This window comes from Phascolarctos cinereus, unplaced genomic scaffold (assembly GCF_003287225.1).
Source record: "Phascolarctos cinereus isolate Bilbo 61053 unplaced genomic scaffold, phaCin_HiC Scaffold_8;HRSCAF=390, whole genome shotgun sequence".
Lineage (NCBI taxonomy): Eukaryota > Metazoa > Chordata > Mammalia > Diprotodontia > Phascolarctidae > Phascolarctos > Phascolarctos cinereus.
Genome location: NW_027556291.1, coordinates 62676791 through 62697477, shown reverse-complemented (window position 1 = coordinate 62697477; position 20687 = coordinate 62676791). Strand labels below are relative to the sequence as shown.

Genomic DNA, 20687 nt, shown 5'->3' with positions numbered 1-20687 from the left:
CATACACACACATACATATATACACACACGCTGGAACATGCATATACATATATGTACATGCTTGCACATGTATATGTATGCTGGTGTGCCATATGTGTACATGTGTGTATGTGCATGTATATACTATATATGTGCATGTATGATGGTGTGCAGTATTTGGCATATACTATTGATATGTGCTTCTCTAGACTTATACTATTGCTATATGTGCATTGTCATGTTATTAAATGTGAATTATATACATCATTATTATATGTAGGTCTATTAAGTGTGCTATATGAATATGCTAGGTTGCAAGAAGCCTTTCCGAATCTCCTTTATTGCTAGTGCCTTTCCTCCTGTTGACTAGCTCCAGTTTATTTTGTATATGTCTTGGGTGCACATAGCTGTTTGAAAGTGGTCTTCCCCTTTAGAAGGTGAGCTCCTTGAGGGCAGGCACTGGTTTTTTTGTTTGCTTGGGTTTTTTTGGTTTTTGTTTTGTTTTGTTTTTTGCTTTTCTTTGTATCCTCAGCACTTAGAATGCTTACCATTACAATAGTGCCTAACACATAATAGGTTCTTAATAAATGTTTATTGAGTTTATATGATTGTATAATGGATATTATACATTAGTATACAAATTGTATATAATACTGAAAAACATTATTTAGAGTAAATTTCATGTTAAAGATACACTGTAGTTTTGCTGACCCTGCATTAACTACGTGAACTATGTAATGTTAACGTTTTGTACACTCACAAACATCCTGACTCCCTTCAAAAGATTTTCAGGGACTGCAAATTTTTCACTGAGGGGAAGATATAGTGCTGCCAAATGTTAGAAAGGACAAAGATTAAAATTAAAATTAGTATCTATTCAGATAAAAAGAATCATTCCACACCTTGGAAAGGGTCAGAGACTCAGCTAGCTTAACTGCATATGAACAGCTCAGCAAAGACAATGAAATTGCCCCAGGGCACAGATTTCCTCCATACCTTTGTACTTAGGAACTTGTCTTCTGAAGGCCCTAATAGAAATCTGGGAAATTTAGCTGGCTGGTCATCACAAGTAAGGGTGTGGTCCCTCACTGAGGGAACTACATTCTGAACTGGGAAGAATTGTAGAGGGGGCTAGTCCCCTCTTACCTCTTGCTTGGAGGCGATAAACATTAAAGTTAAAGCCCCCAAATTGATAAAAAGGGAGAGGCTTCTATAGGGGTGCGCTGGTAAATATTTAACAACTAGCTGCCCTCACCCCTCAAAAAACCAAGCATGCATAACACACTTTTAAGCTTAATCCGTGTTCTTAACATTTTATCTAACACTTTCTTAAGTCTAGACAATCAACAACAACAAAAAAAATCAATCTCTGATTTATAGTATCTGTCAATTTCTCAGGTATAAATGATCACACTGAAAATTTAACAATTGGCTCTCACTAGGCAGTTTGAACTGGCTTCAGCACACCCCTGGGCTTCTGCCAATCCCAGGCAAAAAATTGTCGCCCTTGCTGAAAGAGCACAGTAGCTCTCTAGCTGAAAAGAGAACTGTAACATTAGAGCTGAAAAAAGGACAGTGACACCCAGCTGAATCTGACTCCTTATCAAAGAGTGAGCCCAGAGAGTCTAGCACATTGATCTGCCTGCCAGAGACACCACACCCTCTGAAGAACCCAGGGGCTAAGCATTGTGTTTGCCCCAGCCCAGCAGCAGCTGCCCAGTGTCCAAGTGATCTGCCCAGCCTGGTCTGGTGGCAGCACTAGTCCAGCAGGTAAGCATCCTGCTCAGTCAGACCAGTCCACTGGTAAATCAACCCACCCAGCTAAGATGTCACACTGAGAGAAGCAAACCCAGATGAGCTCCCTGTCCAGAAGAGAAGCTGCATTCTGTGAAGAACCAGCCCAACTTAGCGATAGAGTGATTCATCTGTTGCCAATGCCCCACTTCACAACACCTTGTTATTATTGTACTTTAATTTTGTGCCCATTCTTTCACCTCTGGACTCTGTTTATCTTTGTGGGAGAATTTATTCCAAGTTGCTAGAGGGAAATACTTTGTAATTATTGTTCTGCTATGTCATTTGCATAAATAACTTCTCTAAAATCTAATTGAGTCTACTGGCTCAATTACTGGCTATAAGGAAGGAAACAAACAGTTATTAAATGCCTACTGTGTGCCTACTAATATATATAACTGTGCTAAATGCCTTACAAATAATAATCTACTTGATTATCACAACAACCCTGGGAGTTAGGTGTTATTATTATTCCCATTTTACAAGTGAGAAAACTGAGGCAGACAGTGGTGAAGTGACTTACCCATGGTCACACAATAAATGTCTGAAGCCACATTTGAACTCAGGTCTTCTTGACGCTAGACTCAGCACTCTGTCCACTGTGTCATTTAGCTGCCTAGGTATGAAGGGGAAGTATATAAATGAATGCTTATGAGATACAGTGTCAGGAATAATCACTCACCCATTGAATCTAAGATAGAAGTTACTCCTCTAGAGACCCAACCTTCCAGTGTGAGTGTGAATACAAATTGAGGAAGTGAGCCTAGAGTAGGTGTTACACATGTATTTATAATTTCTCTGCAACTTAGCACATAGTCTTTTTTTTTTAAAGGTACCATATGGTGCTGAGGAATATGTATATCATTTAATGTTCCCATTCAGAAGATGTAATGTCTGTCATATCTATCTTCTCTAACACTTTGTTCAGTTCTATATTTTATTTTTTATTTCTCTTTCTCTTCAATTCATCCAGCTCAAGGTACATTAAAGTCTCCTACATTTGTTGTGTTTTTCCCCAATTTAGCTAATTTGTTATGCCATTTGGTACATATATGTTTATTATTGCTATTGGCTTACTGTCTCTGGCTCCTTTAAGCATAATGTAGTTTCCTTGTTTACCTCTCTTCATATTGTGCATTTTTATTTTTGCTTCATCTAATAGCATGATTGCAAATTCTTTCATTTTGGTAATCATTTGATTCATCGTAATTTCCCCCCAAGAATTTCATTTTAATTCGGTTACTATTTTTTAGATGTTTCTTGCATATAGAAGATTGTTGGGTTTTGTTTTCTTATTCATTCTGCCACTCTCTTTTCTTTATAGGATTATTCACATGTAAAGTTATGATTGCTAGACCTGTATTTTCCTCCATTTATTTGTTTATTTTTGGTATTGATTTTTATCCCATTTCTCTTTATCAATACTTTGTCCCTGTGACTCATTTTGCTTAAGCTACTTTGATAACAACCTGTCCCTGTGGGCTTTCCCATTTGATTCTAATTACCTGCCCAATCCCAAGTTCTTTAACCTTACTCAAATCTTTAACTTCTTTCTGTTTCTCTACCCCATTAAAAGTGAATGATTAAAAAAAATTGGGGCAGCTAGGTGGCCCAGCGGATAGAGCTCCAGCTTTGGAGTCAGGAGGGACCTGAGTTCAAATCCAGCCTCAGACACTTGACACTTACTAGCTGTGTGACCCTGGGTAAGTCACTTAACCCCAATTGCCTCAAAAAAAAAGATTAAAAAAAACCTTACCTCCTGCTCCTTCTTCTCCTCCATTTCTGTTATTGCCTTTGTACAGTTTATATGAGTCTTGCTGTTTTCTTCTGTGTCTTGCTCTTAGAAATATCACCTCACAGAGAAGCAATGCCAACTGGAAACAGTGTCACGTCATTCTGTGTTTGAAGTCATGAGACCCAGTCTTAACTCCTGCCCTTACCATGACCAGTCTCCACTCCTAAGGCCAGGTGATCCTATATGATTTTATGTCTGTCCTACCCACTCTTGGGGTATTGGCTGTCCTTGGGAATTCATATATTCATGAATTCATCTCTCCTGGGATGGGATGCAGATCTGGGAGGAACAGACCTTTTCTAGAGAAGGTGGCTTCCTAATGGCAAATCCCATCTTACCCCCACACCACTCCATGAAACCCACTACAAGTTCCCTTTTTATTACCACACACACACCTCTTCCCCCATGGGAATATTATTTAGGAGGGCCTTTCTTTTCCTCTTCTCCCCCACCCCCATCCCAGGCCCTCTCCTCTACTGTTTTTCATTATATTCTCCCACAATCACCTCTCTTGTTGAGAGACTAAATTCTTATCATCTATGGATTTAGCTGTGGTGCTTCACCTAATTCTCTCTATCTCTTACCTCCCTTTTCTTCATTCATGCAACTTCTTACTGTGTTATCACCTCCCACAAGACACTGATTCCTTTATAGGAGTTCAGGGGATTGAGTCCATAGAGTACTAATTCATCTCTCCACCTTTCCCTTCACTTATTACCCTTAAATCTTACATCTTGATGGTCCCTCTTTGTTCTTTTCAAAATCTTTTTTAAATAACTTATAAATCTGAGAGTATAAATTAAACTACTTAATCTTTTCTGGATAATTGTACTTGGTTAACTTTCATGTGTTTCTGCAATTCTGGGGGGTGTTTGCAAGTTGAATGATCTGCCTATCTGGGTTGGTTTTTTTGTTTCTGTTTTCGGTCTTTCTCTGTATTTTTCTGGTTTGTTTTGTTTTTTAGGCTCACCTCTAATGCTTATCTTTTGTTCAAGGTCCATCTTTTTTTTGTGTTGACGATTAGACTCAGCTTTGCCATCTACATTATTTGTGGCTGCAGCTTGAGCTCTTTTGCTTTTTGGAATCTCCTCTTACATTCTCTCTTCTGATTTCCCATCTTGGGTTATTAGAATTGTCTTGCTTTCCGAGGTGAAGACCTTTCTCTCTTGCACTTTTTGGTTTTTCATTCTCTCTTTTATTTTCAGCTTGCCTCTGGCTTTTCTTCTCACTGTTTGGCCCTTTCCACTGCAGTATTAACAATGCTCCTTTCCTCCTTCCCTATATTGACACCTCTTCCCCCCAATCCCTCCATTCATGGTGTGCATCCTCATCCTCTTCGCATTGAGGTAGTTTGGACCCTGGGTCCTTGCCCAGAGTAAACTGGCTTCATCTGAGTTTCCAGACTCCCTTTCCCAGTGCATAGAGGCTCTTCCTCTTGTTACATCCCCACTTTATCTCCCCCTCCACAGACAAATCACAATTTCCTTTTCATGGCTGGGCAGAATCAGAATTTTCCACTTCTTGTGGGGTGGGGATTCAGTCTCTGAGTCACTACCATAGTGGGACCAGGCAAGTATCCCCACAGCTGGACCCTGTATCATAAGCTTCATTTGCACTCAATGCCCATGAAATGCAGAGTGGGTTGAGGGTGGGCACGCTGAGTGGGAGCTCTAAGTATTTAGATTGATGTTATTTTATGGGATTTTTACCTTGTGGGTTGTTACTGTTTTGTCTTGTGGATTCAGATTTACCATAACCTAGGTTTTACCCTCTATCAGGCATGCATTTCTTTTTCTGAAGTTTTTGAGTGCTGAGGCTTGATTAAAACCACTATGTGACCCATCCTTATTGGCCACATGCTCAAAATCCTACATGACATGCTTTTAGATTCCTCTCTTATCTGCCCTTCTTTCCATTTTCTGTACATGCCTTTTAAAATTTAATTTGGTTGCTTTCTTTAGACAACTTTCAATTTTCCTCTGCTTAGGCAACAGTGGAAAGAACTGTGAAACCAATGGGTGATATAAATTCTGCCTCTATATTAAGAAGAACTTCCTAAAAATGAGATTCATTCAATAATGAAAAGAATAGTATATTCCATGTCCGTGACAAGGTTCAATTAGAGGGTGGATGACCAATTGGCCAAGGATATTTCAGGTACAAGTTAGACTGAGGTTCCATCGAACTTTGAAATTCTGTGATTTAGTTGGTCCTAGCGAATTGGAGAAGTCTACATTATGTTCAATAAACGGTTCTTTTTCATGTAGACTAGCCACAAGATAGGCCATTGCTTCAAGTATTCTAGTCCTTTCCCACCCCCACCCCCACCTGACCCAGTGAAATGGGTGCATTTTATGTGTGCAAGACCATGAGGATTGATCAATGTATTCTATATGACATGTTTCTTGTTTCTCAGGTAGAGGTTGGGTGGAAAGCATTTGATGCACTTGAACTGGCCCTGACAAAGGAAACTGCTCCTGGAACTGAAGATTAGGATTCTTAATGTGATTGTTGTTATGCATAGGAACATCATTGGAATTTTAATGGAAGCCTAATTGTATTTTCATACTGATAAAGAAATTCTCCATTTAAACTCAACTTTTCCAGAAATGTGCTATGAATGGAGAATACACTCTGTGTTTTGAGTGAATGACTACCTCAAGTGAGGTCTGGTCATACAATCAACCCTATCTGCATTGTAGAATCATTATGTTGTTTATGGATTATACATATGCTCTGGGAGCTGGCCTTTCTCTCCTCCCCCCCCCACCCCAATTGTCCATCTGGTCCCGCAGATGCTCCCGTCCTCCCCCTTGCCCAATGCTCCCCCGGCAGGCTTCTTTCCCAGAGCCACATAAAGCCTTGTTTACTTTCTTTGCCCCCTCGGTGGGCATGATGAGTGGACAAAGGGAGATACAGTGAAAGCAATCATTTTTCTGGTATTAATTTAAACCCTACTCTTCTGGCACAGCTATCAACAGACTTTGTTGCCAGTCCCTGACATTCAACTCTCTAGCCCCTGGTCTCTCCCATGCAAAAAAAAAAAAAAGCCTGCCTGCTAAAAAGGCAAACAATCTGCTTGTGTGATTATCTTATCTTCCTCTGGTACAAGATAAAATGAAAAGGAGTCATATAGAGAGGAGAGGATCAGTTTGCTAGTCCCGTCCCCCCCCTCCTCAGGCTCTTCAGTGAGGGGCTCTAAAGAAAAGAAAGCTCAATCAGACTGCTGGTTTGGGTTTTCTGCACTAAAGATCTCTTCTCCACCCCCTCTATTTTGGGGGGCTCAAGAACTGACTATCCCAACACCACTGGAGAGCCCTTAGAAAAGGAATGAACTTACTGGGACAATCTGTTCCCAGGCAAAGTAACTTTATCCCATTTCAAAACTTCCTGACCCCTTTATTCTTCCATGAGAAAGAAATGAGCAAATCCAATATCACCATATTAGAGGGGGGATATTCATAATCTAGTATAGAAAATAGTTTAAAAAAAAACACGCACACACAAATAGGGTTACATGAACACACATTTACTGCAAGTAGCTCTATGGAAAGCCAAGTCAGATAAATATGAACACTATACAGAGGTGCAAGTCAGTCTCCCCAAACAGCAAAGCAATGTGCTTACAGAGAAAACAATGTGACGATATTTACAATGGATAGCAAAGCTTGAACAATTCAAAGCAGATTTGTGAAGCAGGAATAGCAAAATAACGAACAGTTTCCACCATACACGTTTTAGTTTTTACAGACAAAAATTACTATGTCCAATATCAAATGAAATTTACAGGTCACAAAACATTCTTCCATCATTGGTGTTTCTGTACTATACAGCAGCGTCAACTGGCAGCTGGAAGGCAATATACATATATGTGTGTGTATATATATATATTGTGATATTTTAAATTTTTTCTTCCAGCGCAATACTGAATAAGTTATTTGTCTGTAAACTAAGAGATTCAGAAAGATTGCATATGTGCTCCGTATGTCGTACCTGTTACTAAGTGTGTGTGTGTTGTGTGAGGTCACCTATATATTCAGCATAGATTAGTGTTGCCTCTGTTGCGCGCTGACAGCCTCAGGCCCGAACATGGAAATAAAGTCATGTTAACATTCTTTTTTTCCCCACTCCACTTTTACTTTTCACAATTCTGAACGACTAACAACACTCAAATTACTGTTTTTTTTTAAAGGAAAAAAGACAGCTTGAAAAAAGGTTGTCTAAACATCGCATCGTTAGTGAACAAATAAAGGCTACGTAGCACAATAGGATGGGGTTTATAGGAAGAATACAACTTTTGAACTGGGTGAGTCTATGCTCCAGCAGCAACTAATAAGTATACCAACGATCGCCATCAGCAAGATTCACAAGAAGAAGCGAGCTAAGGAGCTCAGCCTACCACCCCCCTAACCCTCCACCACTACAAAGGGGTGGGGCTTAACTCTTTTTTCAGATGACTGGTTTTTAGTTAGCATGTGCTTCAAGACTTGCTCAGGAAAAAAGTACATGTTATTTGACATCAAATAATGATTTTTTAGTTAGCATGTACCTTAAGACTGCTTGAAAATAAAAGTACATGTTATTTGACATCAAATAATGATTTTTTAGTTAGCATGTACTTTAAGACTGCTTAAAAACAGAAGCACATGTTATGTGACATCCAAAGACTGTATTGGGTTTGGGGGTTTTTTTGTTAGCATGTACTTTAAGAGTGTTCAAAATGTTATTTGACTTCAAATTTTTATAAGACTGCTTAAAAACAGAAGCACATGTTATGTGACATCCAAAGACTATACTGGATTTTGGGGGGGTTGTTAGCATGTACTTTAAGAGTGTTCAAAATGTTATTTGACTTCAAATTTTTTTTAGTTAGCATGTACTTTAAGACTGCTTAAAAACAGAAGTACATGTTAAATCACATCCAAAGACTGTATTGGGTTTTGGGGTTTTTTTTGTTAGCATGTACTTTAAGAGTGTTCAAAATGTTATTTGACTTCAAATTTTTATAAGACTGCTTAAAAACAGAAGCACATGTTATGTGACATCCAAAGACTGTATTGGCTTTGGGTTTTTTTTTTTGTTAGCATGTACTTTAAGAGTGTTCAAAATGTTATTTGACTTTAAATATTTTTTTAGTTAGCATGTACTTTAAGACTGCTTAAAAACAGAAGTACATGTTAAACGACATCCAAAGACTGTATTGGGTTTTGGGGTTTTTTTTGTTAGCATGTACTTTAAGAGTGTTCAAAATGTTATTTGACTTCAAATTTTTTTTAGTTAGCATGTACTTTAAGACTGCTTAAAAACAGAAGCACATGTTATGTGACATCCAAAGACTGTATTGGGTTTTGGGGGTTTTTTTTTGTTAGCATGTACTTTAAGAGTGTTCAAAATGTTATTTGACTTTAAATATTTTTTTAGTTAGCATGTACTTTAAGACTGCTTAAAAACAGAAGTACATGTTAAATCACATCCAAAGACTGTATTGGATTTTGGGGGTTTTTTTGTTAGCATGTACTTTAAGAGTGTTCAAAATGTTATTTGACTTCAAATTTTTTTTAGTTAGCATGTACTTTAAGACTGCTTAAAAACAGAAGCACATGTTATGTGACATCCAAAGACTGTATTGGGTTTTGTTGTTTTTTTTTTGTTAGCATGTACTTTAAGAGTGTTCAAAATGTTATTTGACTTTAAATATTTTTTTAGTTAGCATGTACTTTAAGACTGCTTAAAAACAGAAGCACATGTTATGTGACATCCAAAGACTGTATTGGATTTTTTTGGGGGGGTTGTTAGCATGTACTTTAAGAGTGTTCAAAATGTTATTTGACTTTAAATATTTTTTTACTTATTATGCATTTTAAGACTGCTCAAAATATTATTTGACATCAAATAATTATTTTTAATTAGCATGTACTTTAAGACTGCTCAAAAATAGAAGCACATGTTATTTGACACCAAATTCAAATGACTGTATTGTTTTTTGTTTTGTTTTGTTTCAGTTAGCATGTACGTTAAGACTGCTAGAAAATAGAAGCACATGTTATTTGACATTAAATGATTGTGTTGGAGTGGGTTTTTTTTTGGTTAATATGTATTTTAATAGTGCTTGAAATGTTACTTGACATCAAATAATTGTTTTTTTTAGTTAGCATGTACTTTAAGACTAAAAGCAGAAGCATGTTATTTGACATCAAATGACTGGGGGGGGGTTGGTTAGCATGTACTTTAAGACTGCTTGAAAACAGAAGCACATGTTATTTGACATTAAATGACTGTGGGGGTTTTTTTTGTTTTTTTTTGTTTTTTTTTTGTTTTTTTGTTTTTGTTTTTTTGTGTTTTTTTGTTTTTTTTTTGTTTTTTTTGGTTAGCATGTACTTTAAGACCGCTCAGAAAAAGCACTTGTTATTTGAGTCAAATGGTTGGTTTTTTAATTAGCATGTACTTTAAGACTGCTCGAAAAAAGTATATGCTATTTGACATCAAATAATTGCTTTTGAGTTAGCATGTACTTTAAGACTGCTGGAAAATAAAAATGCATGTTATATTTGACATCAAAACCAAGTGGCTAAGTTGTTATAGAAACCATACATTGTTTTATAAAGGTTGTATGTTAGAGGTGAAGCAGTTTGAACACACACACAACACATAGGATACATAACACACAACACACAACACAACACACATGGTATAACACAGCACACATACACACACACTCACACACACACACACACACACACACACACACACACACACACACTCTTCCACAATATACAATGAGGAGGTCTGCCAGTAGCGGTGCAGTAAATTGAGACGAATTTGTACCACCACTATCTTACAAACCCTCGAGCAGTCTCTAGGACCTGGGTAAGAATCCTTTGCATTTACCACCAATTAATGAAATACTCTCAAAGGTCAGCATTAAAATTTTAAATTCAGCTCCAACTCAAATCAGAGCAAAAGTAGCAAAGCTTACTTTAATTTCTTAACATTTTCTGTAAGCTCATTTTCCAAATGGAGAAATGACCTTTGAGAAGGTTTGTTTGTTTGTTTGTTTGTTTTTAAGGCAAATGATAAATTGAGGATCAAGTCTAATTTTTTTTTCAGGATGCAAACTTGGTCCAAAATTGGGGTTGGGGTAGGGGAGGGGAATGGTATAACTTGGTAATAATGAGACTACTTGCTAAGTGGGGGGGGGGCTTATTGAACAAAAATGGAAAAAAAAATGTTTGGAAATGTCCAATTGAATGCACAGAAACCCCCATCTTAATGTTGTGTTTAAGTATTAAGCAAGTAGCAAAAAACCCAAAACAAATCAGTCTGCCTTTCAGCTGTATTTTTTAAGTATTAGAAATTCTCAATCAAGACATCAGTTTAGTTTGACATTTAATTCATAAATGCAAGATCTATGATCAAGAAATGCCTCTCATAGCACTGAGCAAAAAGAGCCTGGATCATAGACCGGTGTTCCCCTTTTCTCTGTCCCCTTCAAAAGGTTTTTCCAACTTCAAAAATGGAATGGAAAGTGAGCAAAATTTACAGGCTATGAGAATTACTACTAGAATAGCAAGCTCGTTTATTAAACACACCATGGGCCACCATCTTTGTGTAGCTTAGTATGAGAAGAAAAAAACCTTTTCAAGAGGAGAAGGGGGCTCAGAATCTTTCATTAAACATTTGTTTCCTCCTAAAGAGGTAAGCTGAAGAAAACAACAACAACAACAATAATCCAAAGCACAGTTGTCAACATGGGTAATTCCAAACAGCTAGATCAAAGGCAGCTGGCCAACTTGTGTGTGAACAAAGCCATTACACCGTTGGTGTCCATTTCTGTGCTCGAAGAAATCAAAGTTGCTTTCTATTCAGAAACCTCTGGCCTCTCCAAAAGCAGGTCTTGAGGATACCAGCTGAAATTCCACAACCAACACTTTCTTCTAATAACAATTTCCATGGCAATGTAATCAGTCTAGAAAGAACAACAACAAGGTTACTTTCAGAATTCAAGTGTGAAGAGCATTTTCCTCTTGTAATTATTGCTAGTTCATTTTTTATTTCATTTTCAAAAAGAACTCTTTCTAGCAGACATGCAGAAAAACCTCTACTGGCTCTCCAGGGTGGTTTCTTCCACAATACCCCCCCCCCCCCCCCCCCCCGCCGCCTTCCGTCTCTGGTCTGGGGTTCTGAAGTTAAGGAACGGCAGCCCCAGTGCCGAATGGCCTGGCATGCATGTGCACTGCTCTACTTCCTCCCAGCAGAGTAAGTCACAGCCCAGACAAGAGGCAGATAAAGGGGATGTTTCTTCACCTTCCCCTCCATTGTTGATTTGTTAATTAAACACAATCCCTACACAGCAGCCCAAGTCAACCTCCTTATGTGAGAGCATTCTGAAATTCTAAAAGTCCAAATTAAAAGCAAACACAGATGATCCAATTTATCCCAAATTGTCCCCCCCAAAACTATGGTATTATTGTTCCCATTTTACAGATGAGGGTACTGAGGTCCACAAAAATTGATTTGCTTAAAGTCACAGAATAGAGACTTGAACTCAGTTTTCTAACCCCCTGTATTATATTCTTTCCATGAATCCACTTCAATCTAGATAGTTAAGAGAAAACTATCTTTCTAAAAAATGCTACTATCTTATTTTCCTTTCTCTGAGAAGTGAAAATGTAAACATCCAATTCTTTTTGTACCCGTGCATACTACATTCGCCTCTATTATTCACATGGCTAGAGAAAGGCAATAGCATGGCTAATAATAAAAAATAGCTTTAGAATGTCTTTACATGTGACTCTCTGTCCTTGTCTCTGTATCTCTGTCTCTGTCTGTCTCTCACATACGCACATTTGTCAGAGAATGTTCTAAACCTTTTCTCCTTTCCTTTCAATCACACTCCTCCCTTCCAAACTTAAGATGATTCCCTATTACCCCACTCCCCAACTTCATTGAGACTGAGGCCACCTAAATTCTCAGCATCACCACCCACTTTCTCCTCCTTTGCACTCAACTGAGCCAGTTATAGAGGAAGAGATATTCCTATTCCTCCCCATGGCTAAACTCTGCATGCAGCAATAATCCCATTGCCTTCAGACTCCTTTGGGACTGTGCTCTAGCAATCATCTCCTCTTTTTCACCTATTTTTCATTCTTTCCCTCTCCCAAAGTCTTCCCTTGACTCATCTACTGGCTCCTTACCATTCCTCCCCTTCATTTCTGAAACTTCTACATCTGATGCCTCCATTTTCTCAGCATTTATTCTCTCCTCTACCCTTTGCAATCTAGCTTCTGTCCCACCACTAACCCCTAATCACCAAATCCAATGGGCTTTAAAAATCTTCATCTTTCAGTGGCAACCAGTGTCTGGGCACTCTCTCCTGACTTTAGAGACTCCACCCTTTTGGGGTTCTCTCCCTATCTTTCTGAAGGCTGCTGCTTAGTCTTCTGATTTTCTTCCTTAGGGTGCTTCCCAAGGTCTTGGCCTCAGCCCTCTTTCCCTCTCTCAACACGGGCTTCCTTGGCTTCTCATTCACCTCCACCCAGATGATTCCAGAATCTACTCGGATGTCCCAGTGGTACCTCAAGCAGACCTTGTTTTCCCAAAAATTTGTTCCTCACTTTGCTATTTCTCTCACTAGTACCACCATTTAAGCAGTCTTCCATTTGAAAAAAAAAATCTTGGTTTTCTCAGTGACTCTGCTCTCCTTAGATATGGTAAGTCATTAAGTCCTCTTAATTCTACCTTTGCTATCTTTCTCACATTTGTCTCCTCCCACATACTCCTGCTGCCAACCTTTGTATAAGCCCTCATACCACCCCCAATATCCTTCTAACAGGGCTTCTTGCCTCAACTGTCTCCCCACTTAATGGACCCTTCCAACTTCATCTTCTCAATGCATGGATTTGGTCATGTTATTCTGCTTAGATTCTGAAATGGGCACCTAGTACTTACCAAGTGACTCTTTTCCATATGCTGTGTATCCATCTGCATTCTAGCCAAACTGGACTACTCACTGTCCCCCAGGGGTCATACCTCTAACTGTCTATTCTGTGCTTAGAGTGTCTTCTTCCTTTACAAGAGTTGGAATAGTCTTGAGCGGTTATCGACTCCAGCCAGTATGTGAACAGAAAACCCTTCTATTGTAGCCCCATGAAATGCCTGGCCAGCCTCTGCCAGATGAGCTCCGGGGAGGGGGGAGCCCACTACTTCTTTGGCCATTCATTCCACATCCGGACAGTTTTCATTGTTAGGAAAATACTTCAAACATCGAGTCAAAACCTGCCTCTCCACAACTCCTTCTACCTGCTCTGCCTAATTTGACCCTCTGGAATAGAGTAAGCAGAACAAGCCCAAATCTCTTCTATGTGAAAGTCCCTCAAATATGTGAAAACATTTATTATGTCCCCTAACCAAAGCCTTCTATTCTCCAGGCTAAACATTCCCAGTTCTTTCAACCATTCTCCCCTCGTCTCCTCCCACCATGCCAAATTCCTACCCAGCCTTTAAAGCAATGCCTTTTTAAAATTTCAGACATCACTCAGAACTCTGCTTGTACCACTGGTGGTGCACAAGTAACTACAATATAAAATGACACACTAACAAATGGGCACCTCAAATAAGGGAACCCGACTTAAGTGAGAAAACTCTACACCCATCCCTAAGTGCAACTTTCCCCTGTTACAGTATAGAGCCTGTTTAAAAGATACTGCTAAGTTCAATTCCAACTGTCTTCTCTCTGACACCGAATGCCTCTGGAAGTGGGGGTGGGGGAGTGCTAATTAAGTACTCAGGTTTAAAAAGGAAGGAACCTCAAACTTCCTGTCCTCCCAATTCCTGCTGAGCCATAGACAGAGGTGGTAATAATGCAAATGAGAACCTATGTAGAAGTATCTTTAGTATGAAACTTTATAGAAAACCTAAGGTGATAGATAGTAGAAACAACATTTTCAACAAACAACCTGATTTCACACAATCATTTATGGACAAAGAGAAATAGGGCTTTTTTTTTTTTGGCAGGGTGAGGGAATGCCTAAAAATGAGGAAAGGAAAAACCCTGGGACTTAAAGCTCTCCAGAAAGGGCTACTCTTACATAGGAAATAGCTCCAGAGAAAATGGCATGAAAAAGCAGAGCTTACAGCAGTCTGCAGCCAAACATAGAGCACATCGAGTCACAGCCCTGCTCCACACTAACCAAATACTTAGCCCAATGTGTGAAGGGAGTACAGGGGATTCATCAGAGAAAACCCCGTGGCCTATTTTCTCCTGTGGCCCAGGGCACAGAATAACCAGTTGTTGGCTGGTCATCTCTTGATTCAGGGTAACCTGTGTTTTCAGATTCTCAGCTGGCTCTGAGAAGCCTTTAAATCACTTGATAGCAACAGGCCAAGAGGTTTGAGAGGGAAGAGAGGGAAACTTCCGGGGGGGGGGGACGGGACTCTTTGGAGGCACTAACCTTTAGACTGTGGGATTGCTACCTTGCTGGCTCCCGGCGTATTCTAACACAGACTTCTACTCCGCTGATGCACGCCCCACCCTCCACCCTAACTTTCCTTCTCTTCCTCTGGGAACTCTGATCAATTACCATTGTTATCAGAAAGAGAGACTTCCCAAACCAAGACGGCTTTCCGTGGCCAACAAGGATCACTCTCCTTGTTGCCTAAGCTCTATGTTGTCTTTTCCATTAGAATCCTTGAAGACACATCTTGGCACACTGTCAGTGCTTCAGAAATACTTTTTTTTCATTCATTCATCCAATTTTTAGGGCATCCATAATGCATACAACTCAGATTCAAGGTATGGAAAGCTGTTCCCTCACAACAGCCTTATCGAAGTAAGCAGTACAATTATTATTATCCCACTTTAACTGATGGGAGAAACTAAGGCCCTAAGAAAATGACTTGCCCATTCTCATACAGCTAGGAAGCATCTGAGGCAGGATTTGAAACCAGGTTTACTGACTGAGAAATACCCAGAGATCCACTCCAATGAGGCGAGCAGAAATCAGCCCAATGTGAATTTGTTAAATGAGAGGGAAAGAGAATGGTATAAGACAGTGGGTCGGTAGTCAGCAATTTGCCCCAGGGATACTAGGATTACTTTAAGACTGATATCAAACACAAAATCTTATGTCCTATATTTAGTTTGCTGAATGAACCTAAAAGAATAGGAGAAAGCAATCACCATGTGGGCTTCAAGCCGACACTTTTAACTAGTCGTTATTTCACAAGAGGCTTAAAAACACAAACCTACAGCTGGATGTAGCATCAAAGGTCTCCACTGCCCTCCCACCTACTTGTGGCTATTAGTCATGATCTTCAGGAAACGTTTATTTCTTTACATTTAAGCATAAAATACAAATTCAAACAGCCCTAGAATTAAGATATCAAAATTGCAAGTCAGGCACTTTTATGTGGTATCATATAGGCAATCTTTTAGGTCGGCGTATACATTCCAGCAAAGTTAATCCTATTTTCCCATTGACTTCTCTTCTAAAATTGGAAATGCCATCGCCACACACCAAACCACTGAAAAAGGTGAAAAGGGATTAAAATTACGGTTGTCCTTCAGAATGCTAAGCAACATAGCATACCAGCGTGAGTCCTTACGAAGGGTGAATTATCCTTTTCTGACCTACTGGATCACCTTGATCACTCTCCTTGTGGTCTAACCTATTTTTCCCATACCTGGGAAGCCTACATCTGAGCACTAAGAGTCCTTTTCCTCTGCCTGTCTAGTTATTTATGGGTTTAATAGAGCTGGGCTATCTTGTAGTTTGTGTCTTTACATAAGTAATGATGATGATGGATGTAAGTTAGGAACCCCTTGCGTTCACGGCTTCCAACGAAGATCAAAAAAATCAATGTCCTACTCTATTGTACATTCCCTAGGATGCAGGGTACCTAGAGGACTCCACAGGCTGGTTTCATATAACACAGACCCAGCTCCATGGCATTTGCTAGAGTTAGCTTAATTTCCATAGTTTTTTTTTTTAATAATTTCCTGATGCTTGTTTTCATATCTATTATTTCTGGACACCATCTCTGACTTGAGCTCTCCCTGATAACCAAGGTTAATGGTGAAGCACAAAAAACTGACAGCTCCATCTGCTCCTGTAGCCTCGATCCTGCCTGTGCTGATAGAGAGGAGGTGGGTTTCATTATATGCTGTCTAGGCCCAAGGTTGGTTATTATAATTGCCTAAAGCCCAGCCTCAATGGTCTTTGCCTTCAGATTACTGAAGATTACTTCACTTTTTATCAATTCATACAAAGCTTCCCATGTTTCTCTTTTGCATATTTTTCTTTTCTTACTGTAATGATATCCCATCACATTTATATGCTGAAGTTTATTCAGCTATTTCCCAACTAATGGGCAATCCACTTGGTTTCCAGTTCTTTGCTACCACAAAAAATAGTGCCAAAGAATGAAAAAAAACCCCTAATAGCTGGACATTTTTAGTGGGATTTAATGTTAACAAGATGCCACAATCACTCTGGTTTGCAACACTTTTCATTTTTATTCTGATTCAAAGCTCCAAGAATTCACAGTGCCATTTATTCATTCAATAAACAATGATGGCTACTATATGCAAAGGCACTATGGAGGCCCTTCAGAAGCTAATTCCATAAGACCTTCCCTAGAATTTAGAGTCTAGTTTGGGGGCAGTAGTGGGGAATAAGCAACAACTAAAATACAAGACAGTATATGATGAGGTCAGAATTCAAGAAACATTTATTCAAGACCTATTTTGTGCAGGGCAATGTGATAGCAACTACATTTAACTAAGAGAGCTCTGGCCCTCACAGAGTTCACAGTCTAGTGTGGGAGATGACGCAGACACAGATGATTATTACAGAATAAGACACAACTGTGAAAGAAAAGAAAAAAGTACCATATTCAGTATAATGGGAGAAAAGAGATGACTGCCAGCTCAGGGAAGTGCTTCCTAAAGGAGATGGTGCTTGAGTTAAAAGGCAGAGGTGGAAACACTCCCACAGGAGGACTAGTCACCCAAAAATGGGGGGGGGAGATTAAAAAAGAGGGAGTATGGGGGAGAGAGGGGAAGAGAGACAGAGAGAGAGACACACACAGAGGCAGGTTTCTTCCTCCCTCGTCTTTTTTTTTAATGTGTTTTGATTGATTTACAAGACACTTGAGAAAAGCCACTCTTATCGGTCTTTGTAAGGTCTTTGTCACCCTTGTTTGGGAGTCTGTCATCCCTATACTTAAATGTATGGCTCAACAAACCAAGTCCCATTACTAGACATGCCCTTTTTCATTGGTTGTTCCCTTCCCAAATCAGTCATTCCTCTTTTTCATCCCTTACCTGCAACAGGCAACAAGGAAGAAGATACAACCTGTTGTCTCCAAAGTCTTCTGTTTCTTGCCCCAAACTTTATAATATTTAGCAATTCCTTCTAGGTTCCTTCTGGCAGGATTATTTGTGCCCACACAAATCACCAGAAGTAGGTCGCAATCATATTTTTTTACCCAGTTTTGGGAGGGTCTCTGTTATGTGTTACGTTACAACAGACCTCTCTCTATTGCTATTATCCAGACAATGACTAGGTGCCTCAACCCTGCAGAACAGGGAGTTCCCTAACCACCTTGAGTCTCCGTCTGACCCTTCCTGAATGATCCCGTACCTGGCAGCTTCTGTGGCTCTTTGGAGAACAAGAAGCTACTTCCTTCTCAGAGAACATAAAAAGGGGTTGACGAAAAATAGGAGTTTATAATCTAGTTTGTGTTATCTATATAGAAAAGAATCACTAGAATTCTTATTGAAGTGCTCATCCTAGTTTTCAAAAGGGAGATGAATGATGGACAGAAATAACCTGAAGCTTCACAATCAACGAGACATTACTCGAGAGTACTTAAGTTTCTATGGAAGACATATTATCTGGGCAATTTCATCAATAAAAAGGGTAGTCTATTAAAGATAATTTTGATCAAATCTGAGTGCTATATCATGCAATTTCATCATTACACAAAGAAGAGTACAAATTTCTCGCATTTCACTTAAGTCTCAGTGAATTTCACTTCTAAGTGATCCCGACTATCTCAGTGCAAGACATTCTATCAGCCTTCGATGATGAGCACAAGCTTCCAGACCTGTACAAAAAGATTTTGAGTACTTGACAATAAAATGTCCGAGTTATTTTTACCTAGTCTTACAGCTTAAAAAATGTACCAAACTTCATCAATTTAATTTTAACTAGGTTTTTAATGTCAAAAAGATAGGTTTTGATTTTTAAAGTTTCTAAAATCCATTTGACTGCCAGCCAAAGGCAAATTTATTTTTAAAGCAAACACAGAATACATATTTCTACATCTTTCTTTCACTGGCCAGTCTTCCCCTGACCTGAGGTTAGCTAGGACTGGAACAGGGGTGAAAGCTGCTACCAGAACACCTGCTTTGATGATTCAGAACATGGTGCCTTACACATAGTAGGCCCTTAACAAATGAACAGAAAGAAGATAGAACAAAACACCAAATGAGTATAAAGGGGAAGCTAAATTATAAAAGGACTTTTGATAAATATCTGGCAAATGTAACTATGTTATTAAATATATATTTCTACATAAACCAAACATATATGTATATAGATATATTTATGTGTATACATCAAATATTTGAGTTATGGGAAATGCAGCTTAATAGAGCCACACAAATGTAACCGTATTTGCTCCAACTAGCATCTCACCTTTGTGACCTAACAGTAAATAGACTGGAGCCTGCTTTTTTGGCAAAATAGCACAAATAATAAAACAATAAAACAAGTAGGCTCAAATGGGAATAAGAAAGCTGTCCTTCCTTTTGGAGTTCATTTAACAGACAGCTTAAAAAAATATCCAAGTATCTCTGTTTTCAATTGAGCTGCTTAAGAGTTCAGGAAAAATATGAATTTCAACATGATTTAAGAATCTAAAATGAAATAGGATAAACTTCTCAGCCTGGATCAGAGGGAAAGGACTCTGCAGAATCAAAGGGAGAGTCCTGACCATGAGCTAAAGCTCATCTGAAGGCAGCATGGCATACTAGATAGCATTGTTTAGCTATGGCTCATACACTGACAAAATGAAGCTATATGTTCTACTCCATCACCGTAACACCAGGCCTGACATTTACTACTCTTAACGTTTGTTTGGATTCTTAGTTTTAAGTCACAGGAATCCTATACAAAGTTTGATTATTTGTGGTTTTGTTGCTAGCCACTGACTCATTTGTTAAACTCTAAACAAAGATTCTCCAGGGGATTTTTCTACCTCAACCCAGTGTATAAACTTTCAATAAATACCCTTTTCACCATACAGGTCAACCTCATTTTGTGAATGCTTATTTGACACAATTCTCCATTAACCAATTTAATGAATGCCAGACTTACACATGGGAGGTCTCATACTACATATACTTCAGTTGCTGTTTTGGCCTTCTTGGCTTCCTTACTAGTCGAGTCAAAACAAAAAGGAAGAAAAGAAAGATAAGAGAGAGTAAAAGAAAGAGAGAGGAGGGAAGAAAGAAAGAAAGAAAAGAAGAGACTAGAAAAAGAAACTCCCCTCCCCAAATTCCCAAACTAGTAAAAAGTTCCTACATCCCTGTTTCCACTGGGATGGGAGCAAAATGTAGTCAAAAGCCCATTCTATTAGTGGAAGCAAATCCATCAATATTGACCCCTTGCTGTGTTCTGTTCTGAGTGTTAAGTACATGCCTGTAAAAGAGGCAGGACTGTCTTTTGCGTTGCATAGGTTATTTCATAAATATGTCAGCTGGAATAGCCACATCTCAATGTGATTCTTCCAATCGGGACATTCTACTGAACTGATGAAATGGTAACCAGGGTGGCTGCTTAAATAATGAAGCTTCATGTGGCAGAGAGAACTCTTCAATTGGAATTAGTACAATGGAGGCATGGTTTTCATCAGTATGCAAAGATCCCATGGATTGATTGCTCACTTGACTAACCTCTGTCTCAGAGATGGGAATTAAATGCCCGTGGACTGTGAATCAACAAAGGCAAGATGCTCCTTAAAGGGCACAGTGAATTTTTCAACACGGAATGCTAAAGCTGGAAGGGGTCTGAAGGGGTCCACTAGCCCAAAGCCCTCATTTGACAGACAAGGA

The 20687-nt window shown here is 39.0% G+C and overlaps 1 protein-coding gene across 1 annotated transcript in view; it reads right to left on the bottom strand.

Moving 5' to 3' along the window:
• Positions 1-7076: 7076 nt before the first annotated feature.
• The window catches only part of IRS4 (insulin receptor substrate 4), a 35941-nt gene continuing 22330 nt past the window's right edge, over positions 7077-20687 (bottom strand). The window contains 1 exon segment of the mRNA XM_020967264.2: positions 7077-11534. Within this exon segment, the coding sequence (XP_020822923.2) occupies positions 11530-11534 (5 nt within the window). The 3' untranslated portion in view covers positions 7077-11529.